Raw genomic sequence first — 18,763 nt, 5'->3', positions numbered from 1 at the left:
GTCATGTGCCGATTGGGTAATTTGTTTTACTTTAAAACTATAAATACCTTGTCTGAATTGACAGTTTGTGTTTCTGTGTATTCACTTGCGACCTAAGTTAAGTTTGAGCAAATTGCGGCATTACATGTGCTAATACATATTTATCGTTATATCTTTCGAACAGCCGGTACATAATTTCTTAACTACATATACATATTTACTTGATAATTCCGCTTAGGCTACGTTTCGGTTTTCATTTTACAGGTACACATCCAGTTCAACTAACAAACATGCAACATCGATGGCTTATTTCCATACGCCACATAAGTTCACTCGGCAAATTAGTCGCCTTGAAACAGAGAAACTTGCATAAATAATTTAGCTCACTTGATTGTTTTAAATAATACTAAAATTCCAGGCGACTAACTTGCTGCATGCAAATATGGGGTCATATGACTTTATACGAATTTAGTTTCTAGGGTATCTAGGTACATATGTATGTAGGCAGGTGTCACAGCTACTGCGCTAAACAAACAACAACAACGAACTCAAGTTACAACAATTTCAATTCGCGTTTAAATATATATTCCTGTTTCCAATGTTTTCCTTACGCCTAAGTATGTTTGACACAAATTGAAAATTACTTCGAGCCGGAGCAAATAATTTATCACACATTTTCAGGGACTGAATTAAGTTGGGTTCTCAATCGAGCGAATGCCTCTAAACTTGCAATAATGTAATATCAAAATAGGGCGAGAAGCAAAGCACACTTTCTTCAGATTGGATCGTCTGAGTATCTGGTGCTTAAATATCCCAACTAGCTACAGGTACAAACACATACAAATGTCTACGAGTATTATATTTGTTCTATTCTTGTATATTTTAATATATTTATATAATTATTTCAACATGAATACACAACAATGGTTATATAAATTCTAGAAATGTACGCGTAATTATTGTTTTTCCGTTTTCTGTGAGCATTTTCCGTATTTGGCCTAGTTCCGCCTACTCCACGCACATAAAACACTTCTAAATATTCGCCTTAACTATACAAATGCACACAAATAGGGATTTGATGCAACTTGATTAACATTTAGGTACATGAGTCTCTCGTTAGCACAGAAAACATGGAGTACAGTGAGCACACAGATACATTTACATTTACATTAACATTCACATTTACAGATTAGGGATCTCGCCTTCCGGGTGATGTATTCTGCTCTATAAACAAATGCGCGCACTTTTGAAACGGAAAAATACCTCCGCCCGCCCAAGTTCCGCCCTCCAAAGTAGTCTTAAGAATATTCGCAGTAAAAAACCAATCAAACGATCTCTCACTTGTGTAAATTGATTAGTGGTAACCTTTGTATATTTGTATATAAATTTATATATTTTAAAACTCAACGATTTCCATTGCACTTTCAACATTGCTCTCGAATTAATTGGCGCCCAACGGGGGGCATCCAGGGATATACACACGGAACTAAACAAACATACACCAGGACTCCTGACCTAAAGCCTACGTTAACTTGTTCGGTTCGGTTAATACAATCGAGTCTTTCCGCCACCATCGATCTGAAATTAGGTACTAAGGAACAGCTATCCCCTCGTGATGACTGATAAATAGGTACTTTCGCATAGGAAACATGAAGGTTCGATCCTCCCTCGTCGCGCTCTGCCCATCCGGATGAGGTGTCTATAAAATATTCGACTGTAGCTTGTGTCCGTTTGCATAATCGCCTAGTTAAACTCTTTACATGTACAGTTAAGTGGGTTGCTTAGCTCATAGATACACACATACACGTTTATATATATATACTTATAAAAATAGTTTTCGATATTGGGAACAACAACGTATGCGTTCGACTCCTTTCCTTTTCCTAGGCCTCGGCCTACAGATCCTACCTGTTACGCTCTGGCTATTACTTCTTAGTTCCTGCTCCGGATGCATTGCCTTTCGTCTTGGCCTGGCTGCCCAATGTTGCAGCTGTCGACGTGGCCGCCTTCTTGCTGCTACTGCTGCTGCCCGCTGCAGTCGCTGTTGCAGCAGATGCCGCTGCACCCTTCGCTGCAGTTGCTCCTGGCTTGGCCACCACAGCTTTTGTGGGGCTGGTGGAGCCGGCCTTGATGGGCTTCACAGCCGACTTTGTGGGGCTGGTTTCGTTCGCCTGTGTCCTGCCGGCTTTCGCGGACTTGGCCGACATGTTGCTGCTGGCGGCACCCTTTGCAGGCGGTGGAGTATCCGTGCTCCGGCTGCTGGGCACTTCGCCCGATGTAGCCGCCTTGCCACTTCCCGCTGCAGGGGCAATCGGCTTCTGATTCAAGGCAGTTTTCGTAGGCGTTGGGGTTGCAGTAGTCACTTGCGACTTTTGTGCTGCTGCTGCTGTCGCTTTTTGGTTAACTGCTGGCTGTGCAGTTGATGTGGCTCCTCCACTCGGCGTGACCTTTCCGTTCGTCACACCACCACTTACGACTGCAGCTGGAGCATCCGACTTGAAAGTGGATAATGCGGCCGTTGGCTTGCTGCCAGCGTTTGTATTTGTCTTCGCCACCGATGCTGATGTGGACTTGCCTGGCGGCGCAGCAGCAACAAGTGCCGATGGAGCGGCAACTGGTGTGTTCTTTGCGGCCTGTGCTGCACTAACCGCAGCTGATGGTGGTGTTGCCGTAGCTTTGAGTGGAGCGGCTGCTTTTGAGGCTGCAGCAGGCACTGTTGCTCCCGACGAGACAGTGACCACTGTTGCAGTTGCAACACCAGGTGCTGTTGATGCTTTTGTGCCGCCTGGAGCAGCAGCAACAGTGGCCGATATTGTGGTCTTAAGTGGAGCTGTTTTATCCGTTTGCGACACTTTAACCGAGGCAGCCACATTCAAAGCCATTGCTGCTGCAGGCGTTTTGCCAGCGGCGACTGTTGCTGTTGCAGCTGCAACACTGGCTGCTTTGTTGCCACCAGCATTAGGAGCTGCAGCAGCACCTGATGATATTGTCGTTTTAAGTGTGGCTTTGCCAGCAGCCACGGTGGCTTTGCCATTTGCCGCAGCAGCAACTGTTGTTCCTGTGGCAGCCACACCCACTAAAGTGGTGGGTGCAACACCAGCTGCAGGCGGTGATTTGGTGGCAGCAGCGACAGTTGCTGCTGTCGTGATGTTGCTGCTGGCCAGCGGAGCTGCAGCTTTTGTGGCTCCTGTGGCCAAATTGACTTTGGTTGACTTCTTCTCCCCGCCGCCCGCGAAAGTGGACATGGTGGTGCACTCACGTCCGCTGCTCTGCGTTCCGGCGGCCAGGACCTTTGTGTTCGCCGACTTGTTGTCCTTTTCGGCGGGTATAAGGGGCTGCTTGCTGGGGCTGATCTCGGTGGTTGGCGACTTGTGGGTGCCGTTCTTGGCATTCGTCTGCAGGTTGCCGCTGCTGCCCTGCTTGCCCACGGATTTCGGAGCACCTGGCCGCTTGCCCACAGTCGCCAGGGGCAGGCACTCGACATCCACGTCCACGTCCAGGGTCAGTTGCCTGTCCTTCTTGTTCGCCGCCTGCTTGGGCGAGGCCTCCTCCTCGATTAGGATCTTGGTGTTGGTCACGCCGTCGTAGTTCTGGCTCTGGTACCGCTCGGCGTGCAGGTTGACGCAGGGTCTGCCCGCTGGTCCCCACTCGGCGGTGGGCTGCAGCAGGTGCTTGATGCGGTCCCTGAAGCTGAGGCTCTTGGGCGCCCGCCAGATCTCCTGGAAGGCCACCAGGAAGATGACCAGCACGGGCAGCAGTCCGACGATCCAGCCCACTGCATCTGCCCACATGGGGTAGACATAGTGGCCATACTTGGCCGGCTTGTACTCCACCCAGTTGAAAAACAAAATGAACTGGGAGAAATATAGTAGATGAGGGATACATCATCAGCAGTAATCAGAAAGATGAACTCACCAAGAGAGTGGCTGGCGTGATGTAGCGCCACATGATGCCCCAGAAGAAGTTCCAGAACCAGGATCGCTTGCCAATCATGCCCTGGATGTCGTTGAGGAACCGCTGGGATCCATAGATCCAGGCAATTAGGATGCACTCCGAGATGGCAATCAGCAGCACGGACCAGTTGGCAGCGTATTTGTCCATCAGCTGCAGCCAGTACATGCCGCTCTAGAGGATTAGTAGTAAAGTAAAGTCATACACTTTGATTAGCACTCAAAGATACCCACATTGGTGGTGAAGCCCAGACCGCCGATGTAGCCGAAAATGGCCACCGACAGGACCACCCAGATCTTGTACTGCCTCAGGTTGGGGAACCTGTCCAGAATCGCCGTCGTCACCGTCTCCATCAGAGCGAACTGGGAGTCCAGTCCCAGGGTCAGCAGCATCACGAAGAACAGAACGGCCCAAACGGGCGAGACGGGCAGTCGGGTGACCACCTCCGGATAGACAATGAAGGCCAGACCCGCGCCCTGGTCGACCACCTTCTCCACATCGACGTTCAGCTCGTGGGCCAGGAAGCCAATGATGGAGAAGATCACCAGGCCGGCGAAGAAGGAGGTGGCTATGTTGCAGAAGGCCACGATCAGCGAGTCCCTTGAATTGGATTTGGTGTTTAGTTCGAAAGTTCCACAATTTGTAGCCAAGGTGGTACTCATCTGCTAAGCCCATCGGAATACTATGAAACTTACTTGTAGCAGTTGTTGGAGAACTTGTTGTAGGACGAGAGCGTGATTAATCCGCCCCAGGCCGGGCTCAGTGCGAAGAATATCTGGACCGCCGCATCGCCCCAGACCTAGTGGATGAGTGGGAGGATAAAGGACGTGGCCATGGAGCGGTGGGTTGCCGCGTTCACCACCTACCTGGGCGTTGGCCAGCTGCTTCCAGTCGGGCGTCAGGTAGAATAGAATGCCCGTGCTCGCGCCCGGCAGCGTGACTCCCCGGACGAAGAGTATCACCAGGACGACGTAGGGGAAGAGGGCCGTGAAGTAGACCACCTTGCCGGAGGACTGGACGCCCTTGCACAGGCACAGGAACACTATCGTCCACGCCAGGAAGAGGCAGGCGGCCAGTGACAGCTTAATGCTGCCCGTCTCCTCGATGCCCTTGGACAGACCGAGCACAAAGTTGCTGCCGGAGCCAAGTGCGAGTGGCAAGTGAAAGAGACCAAATGGAAGAGAAAGCCAAGTTGAAGTCAATTAACACAGAATTTGAACCAATGTTAGTAATGAAAATAGGTAGTGTATGAAATCATGCATGAAATAGCAAATGATAATTGTGCGAATCCATGTGATAACCCACTTGAAGTACTCCTCGGCTGGTGGACGCTTCAGGGCGCCGAGCGCCAGGGCGGTGATGTTGTTCTCCGCCGCGGAGGTGGCGTTGTGGCAGGTGCGGAGGTAGTAGGTGCCATTGGTGGCCTCGCACTGGTCCGCCTGTGCGTACGAGAAGCAATCTGCAAGAGACTTTGGCTGTCAGCAAGTTGGATCTCCCCCTTCCCTTTCCATTCCCTTCCCATTTCCATTTCCCCCTCAATTATGCAAACAGCGCTTTAATATTTATGAACTATTTGCCGGGTTGTGCAACCCAGTCTGGGAACATAATTAAAAGGACAAAGTAGCAAATCAGAGGAGGGCACAAAACGTGCAGCCCCGCAAACAAAAAAGGGTCTGGGCATGTCAGAGTCCTTTGGCGGAAAAGGGTTGCCCAGAAAGGATCTGGCAACTGGCAAATTTGACTGCCTGGCGGGGGTGAAAGGTCAATAGCAGAGCAATCTGTCTTTCGCCTGCCTTTTTTTTTGACAGTACATAAAGTCCATCCGATTTGATCCGCCCAATGAGACTTTAACTTTAACTAGGCACTAGACAGCTGCTTGGAAAAACCCACTTCCTCACCCACAACACTCGCTTTTCCCGCGCAACCACAAATTGTATTTACCTGTCAGCCCCACAGAAGTCAGAAACTTCGAGTTCTGGTTATGACATTTGACTTATGTGTGCCAAAAGCGAAAGTGTCGCCGTCGAAGTTTTCCACCCAAATGGCCGCAAAATGGCTGGCTGACAGTTGATTTCCACTCGCAGGGAGGGATGAGTTGCAGGACATTAAGGCTGGCAGTGGCTAATTGCGAACTAAATTCGTTTGCCAACTGAAATGGGTATTCAAATCGATTTATCGAGCAGCAGCCAACAACCCCCACCTCCCCCATTCCCACGCCCAATCAGCTCCTGTCAATAAACATTACTCATACGCCCCGTTGGCGCATCGAATTAAACCGTCGCTAGACTCAAGTTTAAATTCCGAGCAACCCCACATTCATCAGCTTCATTTTGCGACGGGGAAATAAATTCGAGAACAATTTCGTGTGGCTGGCGGTTGATGGTTTTGTGAAAAACTTCAAAGTGTTTACACGCCGTTTAATTTGCCTGTCTGCCTCTGTTTGCATTGCAATTAATTTGATTACACAAACGCACACACACGCGAGTTGTGCGAAATAAATTCTATTTGAAAGAGGAACGAGGAACGGAGAACGAGGACCAACCAACCAATTCGCATATAAATAAATCCTGGGCGCAGTTTGTGTATCCCGCTTGCAAAAGGATACAGACTTTCTTACTCAACTTGAGCGCAGAAAATTGGCCTTAAAGTTTAGGGCTTTGAGTTTGGAGAGTCAAATAAAGGGATTTTTAGTGGCCAGATCATTTACCTTATTAGGCACTTCGAAATGCTGGCCAAATATTTACTGGAAAAAACATAAGCACACAAGTAAGTGGAGAGCCAAACAGAGTGCGACATTCGATCCGTGGACAAACAGAGTCAAACACATTTTAATCGTGACACTAAAAGTAAACATTTGTCATCTAAAACAGACGACGGAGGACAAAGGCGAACGAGGTCAGGATGCTGGCAGCAGGAGCACATCGGGCGGCGCATCGAGAAGTGTCAATAAATAAAATCCTTAAGAAATTGCTTGTCTGCCGGGGCAGGTCCTTCCTCTCCGCCCGCCACCCCTGCTCCCTGCTCCCGCCTCCCCCCTCCCCATGCAGCATACACATACAATACTTTCTCGTCGTGGGATCCCTGGGAGCTTAGGGAAAAGCCCGGCCCAAGGTTGAGTTTCCCACTGCCAGCGATTGAGTGTCAAAAACAGTTAAGACATAATTGTTTGTCATTTTAACAATTTCAAGCTGCCGTGTTCGCTCCCCCGAAGGTGAAATGCTCTGCGCCGAGGGACGCTGCTCAATATCCAGGACCCTCAATAGCATCCATTATCGATTTCTGGGCCAGCACAAAAAGAAAAAATATGGAAATGGCAGCCAACCTCCGTCTGAATTCGAAGCAGGTGGATTACTTGCCTTCGTCTGGATTTCTAGTAGGAATACTAGAATTTGCTACATAACCTTATTCATAAATCATGCTATCCTATAGCAGATTCTTGAATTTATATAACTCTTCCTTGTTAATCAAAACAATTAGGAAAGTTTCCAGCCATTCACTGGGTTTTCCCACTTCTTCACAAAATCAACCATTTATGACATGCTGGAAATGTAAATTTTGTTGAATGCCCGACAAATAGGCTCATCCCTTCTGACCTACATAGGAAACTTGCCACGCTCTTCCGGGGCAGCATGACGAATCCCCCGCCGCCCAGCTCCCAGCTCCAGAATCTGGAATCCAGAATCCGGAAGAGTCGGCGTTCAATGGTCGTTAAAGATTTATGTGTTTCGCGTGGCGGAACGTTTTAAAGTGTCCGTGTCCGTGTCTCTGTTTCTGGCCCAGGAAGTCACCAGCAGACAGGGGAATTCACTAGGAAACGCCTTCGCCACACAGACGCACACTTATAGAATCCTCACACACACTCACACACACACAGAGGCAGCTCTCACCTTGCAATGTCAAGCGAGGCACAAAAACAATTGCCTACTTCAGGGCGCCTAGGAATCCTTCATGCGTCTTGTTTATTATTATAATTCGGGGCGAAAGTTTGTTCATACTTTCTATTTGCTTGCGTGTGCGTGAAGGGCGGGATTGTGGAGGCATCCACAGTTGTGGGGGCGGGGCACAATGAATGATGTACTTTTGATCCCCCGGCATTATGCTAGGCTGGCCTCCACTATTCGGATATTTCGGAAGCGAACTTATCGAGTTTTTATTTTACATTTCAGCCCTGACTTGCGAGTTTCCTTGAAAGTTTCCCTGGGATTGTGTGTGTTTATCTTTGCTGCGTCGTCCCGAATCAATTGTCTCCGGGCTCCGCTGGTTACACAACCATTTTCCCCAATTTCCCCGCCGCCTCCGCCCCCGTCTCCGATTTCTATTTCCCTGGCCATGTGTTTTGCCAACCGAGCCACGTGCCGCCGATGGACACAAACAAAAACAAATGCGGAGCCGAGCGGAATAAAATTCCACTTTTGACAGCCTGCAATTTGCCTAATTTATTACCCGAGGAACGTAACAAAAGATGGGAATCTGACATCCGCTCTTATCCTCATCCTCCACCGTTCCGCCCCCTTTCCCCCGCCGAGTGTTTTGGCCTATTAATTAATTGGAGCCATCGCACTAGGTGCTCCCCAGGGGACAAACTCACACTTTGTGCTCCAGGCGGGCTCGCATTTCTGCCACGGAAGCACCGGCGCAAACGAGGCGAACATGTAGAAGATGGTCCAGGCGATGATCAGGTTGTAGTAGAGCATCACTATGGCCGACACCAGGATCATGCCGGTTCCCAGTCCCCGGAAGAGCGGGCAGAACCGGCGGTAGACGGCCACGGGACCCAGGGCGGCGTACTGGCCAAATGAGAGCTCCATGAACATCAGCGGCAGTCCGGCGATGACCAGCATTATGGTGAAGGGGATGAGGAAGGCTCCTGCAAAGGGAAATCATATATCATTTAGAGAGGATATGGAATAAAGTGAACGTGCGTAAGAGTATGCAGTAATAAACATTTAGTGATATATAGATGGATAGATGGAACCAACCTCCTCCGTTGTTGTAGCACAGGTAGGGAAACCGCCACACGTTGCCCAGGCCCACTGAGTATCCGAGCAGCGAGAGCAGAAAGTCAAAGCGACCCGTCCAGGTGCCACGTTCGTGCTCGGACTCCCCAGCTCCGCCGGCTCCTGGCCCAGTGGCGTCCAGCTGGATGAGCGCCGTTCCGGAGGCACAGCCACTGATCGCCGTAGAGGGGCAGACCACGCCTCCTCCGCCGCCGCCGCCGCCTCCGGCACTTCCGGACTTGCTGCTCTGCCCCATTTAGGTGGCAGTTCTGATCCTCCTCCAGCTGTGGAAAATGCAAATATTTGAATCTATTAGTTCGCTTTCACAGGTGACAACCAGCTGGCCAACTGCCAACTTTCACAGCTGGCCAAGAGCGCCTGCTGATGGATTCAATTGGCCTCGATGCAGGCCAAATGAATGCAATTAGGAAAGGTCACCTGACAGGGGCTTCATTCACCTTAGATTAAGCTAGGTGGCTCATATTCATTGCCCACACAAAATTGAACTAATATGTTATTAATTTAAATACAGAAAAGAGTGAAAGCAATTTGTAGTTTTTAAACTTATAAAATAAACCGAGCAGAAAGTTTCTGAATTAGCTGTGAAGTGCAAATACTTTAATTTAATTATCGAAGCCGGAAGCTACGAGTTCAATAATAAATATTGTGCTATATTGCAAATTGGTTTATTCTCTTGGCGTTCATTTGTGAAATAAGTTCGTTACTTAATGAATTTTCCTAAGCAAATCATTGCTTTGGCTTTAAGCTGTTTTCCTCTTTTTTAAGTAGAATCTTGGCATTAATATTATTATTAAATTAGAGAAAGGCCAAACCCAACCAACTTAAACTGAATGCAAGTTCAATGGATTTGCTATCCGCAGGCGCATTTCGCAATTTCCGTTTCGTTAATTAAATACGCAGAAGACGGGGCTCCAGTGCTGTTTTTCCATTCCAGAAGGTGGCAACTTTTGTGCGCCGAGGATAAATGAGTACTCAAGAAAATGACGCGCCGTCAATGGCACTTGATCCTGTCCGCACTCACACTAGCGCACACACACTCACACTAACACACACACACACACTTTATATGGCACATAGTGGCACACTTTCTGTTTCTGTAGTGGCCGTAACATGGTGCCATGGGATGTGTGATGAGAAGTGGACGGATTTTCCGGCTTTTCCGCACTGCCGGCCGAGAGTTTTTTGCCTGGTCACGTTTCGGTGGCATTTCCTTGGCAGCGATCAAATGAGATGAGTTGAGATGAGATGGTTGTTGTTTTTTATGCCAATTTGTTGACAGCCTCGTAATTAGCCAGTCAAATGTGCATTTGGCCAAGTGAGTGTGCCAACGAGCCAATGGGGCTGTTAATGCGCCAACGATGATCTCAGTTCGCAGGGGAGCAGGGAAAAGGGGGAAAATGAGGGAAAACCACAATGCCAATTCGCAGCGCCATTTTCCAGCAAGGTTGCTTTGCTCCTGGCCTGGTTTTCCCCATTGCCATTCAGCTTTTTTGCGGTCCAGCATTCCGGCTGCAACAATTTCAGCCCGCTCCGCAATGCCAGTGGCATTTGCTTAGCAAATAGTTCCTAATGATTCCCGGCCCGAGAAGAATGCGATTCAGTGGCGACGCACAGGGAGAAACCGGAAAAAACTACAAAAAACTACGGCGAAACAAACGATCAAACAAACAAACAGACGGGCGGCAGTCCAACTGCAGTACAAATAAACATTTAGCTTTGTGCGAACTTTTGTGGAAATGCTCCAAATGGTCGAAACACAATCGCCTGACAATGAAAATCGAGAGGCGGCAGGCGGAAGCGCCAAAGTTTCCATGGGAAAGCGTGAAAAGTGCCGGCAAACTTTTCCTTCCCATCGGTCAGGTGAAAACGAGAGCGGTTTAGCGTTCACGGAAAACTAGAAATGTATGGTACATATATAGTATATAGGATACAGATAACAAAATAAATAAAAATATACAATTTTATATAAGAGGTATATATAAAGTAAAATCCAATGGGAGTACGAGGAAAGTTGCAATTTAGAAGGTCATATTTTAAGCACTATAATTATTAGGTTCCTCTTTTTTTCTCAGTGTACCGAAATCTGCGCAAACAGTTGGCATTTCGGTTGAGCAAACAAATGGGCTGGGTAGTTTGCCAACTGAAAAGCAAACTTTGACCAACTTACTGCCCAAATTTATGTACGAGTCCTGATTGAAGTAACAATTTTTCACGTTTGAATTCCCAGTTGAATTCATTTGGTCAAAAGCTTCATTTTACAGTGTATATCCACTTTTCACTGGAGTTGCTCCGTCCTTCCTTATATGGAAATGTAGCTCAATTAAACAAAAGACCAGCAGTGCACTTTTGTTAATTATTAAATAATGCATATTTGTAATTGATAAAAATGAATTTAAATGAAATTTAAATGAAATTCTAGTTCCTGGAAGCTCTAAGCATTTTTTCTAGAAACTAATAATAGTGGCCACGTGTGCGAACAAATAAGTCTAATAAGAGAGTGTGTGTGTGTGTGGGGGTGGAAACTCCTCTTCCATTTTCCGCCCAACGTCCCCCCCCACACCGCTCTGCTCTCGCTCTTTTGCCTTGTTTGTGTTTGGTCAATTCGAGTGTGAAAATGTTTTCGAGCTTCTGCCGCCGCTTGTTTACGCTTGATGAGAACAAGGGGGGAGGGGGGAGGGTGTGGGTGGGTTGCATTGAGCGTCCTTGGGAATGTGCAGTGCAGCGAGGAGGGGAGTGGGGTGGCGAGGGGATGGGGAGCCAGCTTACATGGGCTGCATTATAGTTTTCCTGTTCGCTTTCTCTTCCTTTTTTTGCGAACAATCCGCCGACAGCGTTTTCCGCCTTTTGGCATTTCATAATTTTCCCTATTTTGACATTTTTATGCGAAAGTTAAATTTCCCCGCATATGGGCCTCTGGGCCCCAAGGCGAGACAAGGGACCTTCGGCATCCCCATCATCCCCATCATCCCCAACAGCCCCATCATCCCCATCGAGATCATCATCGCCCCACCAGTGGCATCTGTGCTCTCTGCTGTTGCACAAGTCACGGCAATTACGAAGGGCCAAACTCGGGCCATTTGAACTTGAACCCACGAAGGCTGCCCACAAGCGGCAAACAAAGCGAGCGGCGACCTTCGACCCTCACCACCCCACCCCCCAGTGAAAGTGGGTGGAAGGATAGGCGCAGGATATGCAAAGCAGCACTGCAGAAAACAAAGTACTTAGTTCATTGTCAAGCCATGAAATTGTTCATTGCACTCATGCATTGCATTGCTAAAAGATAGAGATACTTTCTATTCATAATTCAATTCAAATTGTTGCTTTCTTTTGTTAATTAATCTATAACTTTAAGATAGGCTAATCTGCCACTAGCTCCGCTGATTAGGACTTTTCACGAGCTGATTAACCAGCAGATAGCTAAATTTCTCCCGACAAACTTCACAGCCTTGAATAATTATGCAGTGCCAAGTGTCGTCCTCAAAAAGCGGATGCAAATGAATCCTGCGGAGGGAGCAGGGAGCAGGGAGGTGGAGCAGCTGATGCTGGCCTCTTTGCTCGCAGTTCAATGAGTTATTGGTGCTATTTCAAGTGCTCGACGGGCGCTATCGATTATTCAGTTTTGCAGGAGCTATAGCTATAGATATAGATATAGCTATACATGTGGATACATACTATAGTTGCATGAGGCCAAGCGCACGCACACAAATTTGTACCGATGCAACGAAGTTGCCCCTGCTTTCCCCAGCTTTCCCCGCACCCGGAAAATGCTAGAGGAAAACAGATTTTCACGTTCTATTGCACCGCCCGCTGCCCACCTTAGGATCCACCGTCCTGCGTCCTTCGTCCTTCGTCTTGGGTCCCCGGGGCTCCTGTAGCCGCATTAAATATTCATCTACTTCGTCATCGTCTGTCGTCTGTCGTCCTTCGTCCTGTCATCGTCCTGGTAATCGCAAATTCAGCGCTAAATCACAATCAAAATGCGCGTAAAGTGGCATTTCAAGTGATTCGCCTCCTTTTTTTTATGAATTCCAAATTGCAAATCATTTCGTTGATTAAATTGAAAATTGTTGAAGATGCGAAACACTTCGCAGTGCTATTTTGAAAACACGAATGCAGTTCTATGCAAACAACGATTTTGAATCGCCAATGAGAATAATTTCGTGTGATTAATGGGTATCAAATGAAATTGCTACCGCTTAGTATGGTACATGACAGGCGGCTTAATAATTTAGGCTACACAATTTCTCCATTAGCCTATTTTTAGGTTAATTGCCGCCGTATCGATTGACAACTAAACGCGTTTCGGGTTTTCAGTTGCCGTAAGGACATCGTGTGCAGCTCGCTATTAAATTTCGAATGGCAAAGTGGGAAAAATGCATACATGGGATGAATGCACAAGGACGAAGGACGAGGAGACAGCTGGCAGTTAAGTGAATTATGTCTGCAAATGATTTTTTCTTGTCACCCAGTAGTTTTCGCAGAATCCCCCTCGCACTTGCACCACATTCGCACCTTGGCGCGCATTTTCCTGCTTTCGAGTGCAGCCGTGAGTGTCGAGTGCGCGCCGCTTTGTTCCTCTGCCTTAAATTTGCAATTTAAATGTAATTTCTCAGGGCAAATGGGTTACTTTTATTTGGTTTATGACAAATGCACACCCACCACCCATTCAAAACGCGCAGATTTAATGCTTTCAGACAGCTGGGTGGCTGGTTGTGGTATGGGTTTGAACTCGTGTGAATACACTCGTTATTCACGAGCTTGATCACTTCCGCCGTTTCCCAGAAACCATATCTTCACAAGGTCACTCTCATCAGATGGAATAACAATTTCATTCTTATTTCGAAACCTGTGATTAAAACTACGTTTGCAATGATGAATGGCCCTGACTTTTCCAGCTATTGAATTTCTGAGTCTCCAGTGAAATGGATTTTCCAAAGTGTAGCATTTGCATTTTTCTCGGGTAAACAGCAAGCGAAATGGAATGGGATGGCTGTCCCAAGGAAGCTTTATGCCGATTAGCACTTGCTGAATTTTCATTTGCCCAGAAGTTTGCAAGTCGTTTGTGTTTGCTCCACGGCGATGTCGCCATCTGCGTGCAGCTGTTTTCCACGGTTTGTTTTTCCATTTTCGAGTGCTTTATTGTGCGCTGGGAAACGCTGGTGGAAAGCATTAACAAAATGTCTTTGGCGCCGGCCACTCGATGCACTTTTGCCATCCTGGCACTAACCATCCTGCCGAACCAATTTCATTGCCAGGTGGATAGGAATGGAAATGGGAGTGGGCATGGAAGTCGCCATTCCCTGCTGGCCGAGTCCCAGATGAGAATCTTTACGCTGACCCTACTGGGACTCTTCGTTCTGGTCCTCCTGGGCTTCGTGGGTGAGTTCATGTGCCTTCCATCTCCTCGATCAACTCGCCGAGCGGAGATTTCCGATTTCCTTTGGGCAGGATGTATCTGCTGCTTCTGCCGGATCTCGCGGGCTGTGGAATCGACTTCCGATGGCCTCGATGTCTACGCCCCGCGCACCCAGAGCATCGTGTGGCCCACTCTGCCCCTGCCGCAGGAGGCGGGCCGCGTCCTGGAGATGACCTTCCTGCACGCCCCCAGGGTGAACTGCCTGTGCCGCAACTGCTGCCTCGCCAGAAACTCGTTCTGCATCGAAAACTGTGGGGTCATCACACACTATGCCTAAGATTGATTCTTTTCTAGATCTAGATTCTAGACCAGTGGTTTATAGCAATGGAGCTGAAGTTTTGTTTATGCCACCAAGTTTTTTGATTTTGTTTGGGATTGAAATCCACTTGACATCTTTCTTCGGCAAAAGTGGCGATACAAATAAACAGCTTTCCGTTGATAAGTCTAACTGGAATCGAGGGCTTTCTGGTTAGTTCAGTTGCATTGGATCGATTGGCGCAGCACCATGAGCCCCTCCGTCCAGGTAAACATGGCCAGGTGGATCTTGCTGCTGGCCACCTCGGCTGCCTGCGCTCACCTGGCCAAAGCTGATGACAACTTTACGGGTAAGTGCACTTGGGCAGGCACCTGCGGCTCGTTTGATTTCTGTTTTCGCTATCTGTATCTGTGTATCTCTGTATCTTTGCATTCTGGGGAAGACTTTGACTTCGTTAATGTAACGCAGCTGCTGCAAATGTCTGATTTCGAGAACGAAAACAATACTGACGGAAATTCCGCGGAACACGACGTGGCCACGCCGACTGAAGGCCCCACTGTTGCTCCAACGGATGCAAATACCAGCACCAGTGGCCAACGTGAACCTCCATTCGAGGACCTGCGGCAGCATCGGCACTTTGGGCGCTTCATCTTCATGGTTCTGCTGCTGCACGTATCCGTGGTGGGAGTTGGTAAGTCAACTTGGTTCTGTGATATATTTTGTTCATATGGGGTTCCAACAGTATCACATCTGTGCAGAAACAATAGATTTGGTTGTTAAGTGATGGTATCTCTTTTCCCGACTAGGAATCACCATCTACAGCTGTGTGCACTGCAAATTGAGGAGCTTGAGGAGGCGTTCCAGGTTGGAGGCACAGCGACGGCTGCAGCTGAGCAACCTGCGCTCGGAGCACATTCCCAATTCGCGCGACTGCCCGTGCCACGGATGCATTTTGGCCAGAGAAATGCTGCAGGGATTGATCATGCACCAGTTCCACGAACTGGTCGAGTGCTGACGAGGAATGCAAGTGCAACTGGCGGACAAGAATTTGGCAGGTGCATGTGAATGAGAGCATGGAGTATGGGCTACACTCGCCAACAAAGTTGTTACGAATTATGGGGCTTGGTTACTGGCTCTTATTAAATATAGATAGATCTTGATTTTACCTTTAAATGAGGTAACTTTCTCATAACTTTCAAGAGAGCGTCTGTGCAATCAGATTTGGATTCACATGTTGCAGAAGAGCCCGCTTTCCTCAAAGGGAGTCGTTCGCTTAAGCGGACACAAATGTCAATGTTAGCCACACACAACTAACACAATCGCCCTTCCACACCACCACACACACACACACACAGACATCCCCAGTGCTACTTACAGCCACATTCATGTATATTGGCAGTTGCATTGTCGGGGAAATGCAACAACAGCTGCCGCGCAGAGATAGTGAGTGGGAAAAGTGGGGAAAGGTGGGGGAAAGCTGTGCTGACATGCACAAGCAGTTTAACAGCTTTGTGCTGTAGGTCAAAGTTCGCGGAGTCTTCAATCGCCTCATATTTAGTTAAGCCCGCAGCTAGACAATGAGGCTTTCGTTTAAATGGTCCAATTACGCGTTGTGTATGACCCACATTTTCAGATAAATCCCTATTTACCTCGAGGAAATTGAATTTTGAAAATAATCTATTAAAATGACAGACTTGCTCTTCAAAGGCGGTCGCTGCTAATCCATTACCTTGTCAATTTGCCACTTAAGTCCTCAACAAGTTCTCCCCGGTCGAGTAGTCAGCGGATCCGACGCATTGCGTATACGCCAGGATGGCCCAGTCACAACAAACAGCCAAATCCCGCCATCCATCAGGATGTGGCTTTAAGTCTAATGCACTGGATACCACGATGTCACCGATCACTTTTCAGCCAGGTCGCTGATGCTTTCATTGTTATTTGATTGCGATTCAAATGTACACACAAAAGGGAAAGCGCTGCGAGCCCAGCGAATAAAATAACAAATGGCAAGGGAAAAAGGACAAAAAAGCCGAAAAACTGGAAAACCTGAACTTGAGCCCTGGCAAACACGCACAAAACACGGACAGGCCAATGCCAAAAGCCCGAACGCGAAGGAAACAACGCACGTTCATGCCGAACAGGAAGGAAGCCACAAGGCACACAGGAAAAGGAACAAAAAGCGACAGCAGGGGGAGGGGCGCCAGGAGCGGGGGGCGGAAGGACCCTGGCAGAGGAGGAAAAGCCCGCTCCAAGGGCAAGGATGCTGAGGTAGCAGCCACAGCAATCACTATAACAAAAGGCACGGCAATCACAGGGCAGTTCCATTAAAAGTATTTAGGGTTCACGGCACGAAACTATTGATGCGATTAAGTGGAATTCGGGTATAAATACTGAGAACTAAAGTAAGTTATAATGGGATTTTCCAAAAAAGTACATAGTATTTTCATAAATTAAACATATTCATAAAAGGGAATCTCTGATGTGTGTATATGGTTAGTTAGTATAAGGTCAGGATAGGATATATTTATCCAACATTTAGAGAATCCTTGTCAGATAAATTCCCCATGTCCCACTTCTCGAGGTCCGACTGTACGACAATAAGAAGAACTCGACTTAGACATTCCAATAACAATGCCTCACAAGAGCTAAGAAAATGCCCACCAAGTGGAAGGAGGGGCGCAAAAACTTGGGCAGCAGGAGCAAAAGGATAGCAAAAGTAGTAAAAAGTTATCGGGACTCGGGATGAAGGTGCCGCCGGGAGCAGAAGTCCGGGGCACAAGAGGAGCCGCAGCGGGTGGAGGCTGGAATTAATTTTGCGTTCATCCACGCTTGGCTGCTTGGCTGTTTGGCTGGAGCGGAAGGGACGCGGCTGGAGGCAGCACTCCTGGCCAACTTGCGGCAAATATTTGCCCAGCCGAAGTATCCATTCGGCCCGGAATTGGATGCACCTGCTGCCCAGCCAAGCGGTTGCATACGGAAGCGGCGGGAGGGGGGCGCCTGGCATGTACATGCAAATTTATTGGACACGACTCTGAGATAATGCAAATTACGCTTCCAATCAGGTTTCAATTTCAGCTCACTGCCGCACTGAATTCGCCGTAACAAACCAGATATTACAGGCCATGCAGGATGCAGGATTCAACTGATGCATAGGTGAGATGCACTTCAAGCTCGAATCCTTGAATGAGCGGGGCAGCAGGCGAATGAATGATTGTTATATTACCTGACCTCCGCTAAATTCGTTGGGTATTTTCTTTGCTCTTATCAGGGGTTTTTGCTGAGCTGCACTCTTAATTACTCGAAACTTTGCTCGACTGTTGTCTTAAGTCGAGTTGAGTCCTGGTTTAAACGTTAAGTCCGGCCAAACTTTCGCCTTAGCCCAAGGCTTCACTTTCACTCGCAGTTGCCCCGAAAAGTGTGCTACGAAAATGTTGCAGTTGCAGCGAGTTTTCATGGCCACTGCCACAGCGAGTCCGGTGACCAGCTGCTGGCTGTGGCAGTAGCAGGTGGCAGGTGGCAGGTGACAGAGTATCGGGATGGGCTGTAATCAGACTGCATTAACGCCGAATTAGCCGCACAATGCAGTTATCCTGGGCGCAGGACGTGGCTGCAACGGAACGCCGTCTAATTGGGCCTGTCAACGGACGCGTCCTGCGGGAGCGACCTTGGCGCGGGCTAGGGCTTTAATTGTTTTAAATATTTACTGGCAGGACTCGAAGGACACTCCCAGCAATACACACACGCACAGCTCGCACAATCGCACACAAATACATGGCATACACGCGGGACTTACACAATTAAGAGTTCGCTACAGGGTTTTCCCCTTCGTCAGCACTTCTCTTCACTTTTCAGCACTTTTTGCGAGGATCTTTTTCGGCAGGAACGGCAACGTTAGCGAATGGCACTAGCTATCTTGGTGGCTGCTCTTTTCGGACAGTTTCTGTGGGCTTGTTGTTGTTTCGCCTGCTCCCGTGGGTGGATCGAAAATTACGGACACGTGGAGCGTCCAATTTGGCGGACAATTCGAAAGCAACTGAAAGTGAAACGGAAGCAGCAGCAGCAGCAGGAGATTTCCCGCTGAAAGGCGGAGGCGAGAAAAGTGAAAAGTGGAAAGCGAGAGCGAGCGCTTTTCGCTTCGGGAGC

The 18,763-nt window shown here is 48.2% G+C and overlaps 2 protein-coding genes across 2 annotated transcripts; one reads left to right on the top strand and one right to left on the bottom strand.

Annotated features, from left to right (window-relative positions):
- Window positions 1-838: 838 nt before the first annotated feature.
- LOC117137843 lies at window positions 839-18,630 on the bottom strand. The gene is made up of 9 exons (XM_033299544.1): window positions 18,414-18,630; window positions 8,910-9,211; window positions 8,519-8,797; window positions 5,236-5,389; window positions 4,797-5,064; window positions 4,626-4,729; window positions 4,164-4,530; window positions 3,895-4,104; window positions 839-3,833 (listed from the first exon to the last, which is right to left on the bottom strand). The coding sequence occupies exons 2-9, from the start codon at window positions 9,181-9,183 to the stop codon at window positions 1,905-1,907; spliced, it is 3,585 nt and encodes a 1,194-aa protein (XP_033155435.1). The 5' UTR covers window positions 9,184-9,211; window positions 18,414-18,630; the 3' UTR covers window positions 839-1,904.
- LOC117137844 lies at window positions 14,126-15,780 on the top strand. Its single transcript, XM_033299546.1, has 4 exons — window positions 14,126-14,620; window positions 14,888-14,969; window positions 15,063-15,311; window positions 15,427-15,780. The coding sequence occupies exons 1-4, from the start codon at window positions 14,126-14,128 to the stop codon at window positions 15,633-15,635; spliced, it is 1,035 nt and encodes a 344-aa protein (XP_033155437.1). The 3' UTR covers window positions 15,636-15,780.
- Window positions 18,631-18,763: the final 133 nt, after the last annotated feature.

This window comes from Drosophila mauritiana, chromosome 2R (genome assembly GCF_004382145.1).
Source record: "Drosophila mauritiana strain mau12 chromosome 2R, ASM438214v1, whole genome shotgun sequence".
Classification (NCBI taxonomy): Eukaryota; Metazoa; Arthropoda; class Insecta; order Diptera; family Drosophilidae; genus Drosophila; species Drosophila mauritiana.
The sequence above is the reverse complement of the archived record's forward strand: the minus strand, read 5'-3'. Positions and strand labels throughout refer to the sequence as shown.

Coding starts and splice junctions, on each gene's coding strand:
- LOC117137843 (XM_033299544.1), bottom strand. CDS start 9,183: ATGGGGCAGAGCAGCAAGTCCGGAAGTGCCGGAGGCGGCGGCGGCGGC. Junction 8,798..8,909: donor GTGCTACAACAACGGAGGAG/GTTGGTTCCATC, acceptor TTCCCTTTGCAG/GAGCCTTCCTCATCCCCTTC. Junction 5,390..8,518: donor GCCCGCCTGGAGCACAAAGT/GTGAGTTTGTCC, acceptor AGTCTCTTGCAG/ATTGCTTCTCGTACGCACAG.
- LOC117137844 (XM_033299546.1), top strand. CDS start 14,126: ATGTCTTTGGCGCCGGCCACTCGATGCACTTTTGCCATCCTGGCACTA. Junction 14,970..15,062: donor AGCTGATGACAACTTTACGG/GTAAGTGCACTT, acceptor ATTCTGGGGAAG/ACTTTGACTTCGTTAATGTA. Junction 15,312..15,426: donor CGTATCCGTGGTGGGAGTTG/GTAAGTCAACTT, acceptor TTTCCCGACTAG/GAATCACCATCTACAGCTGT.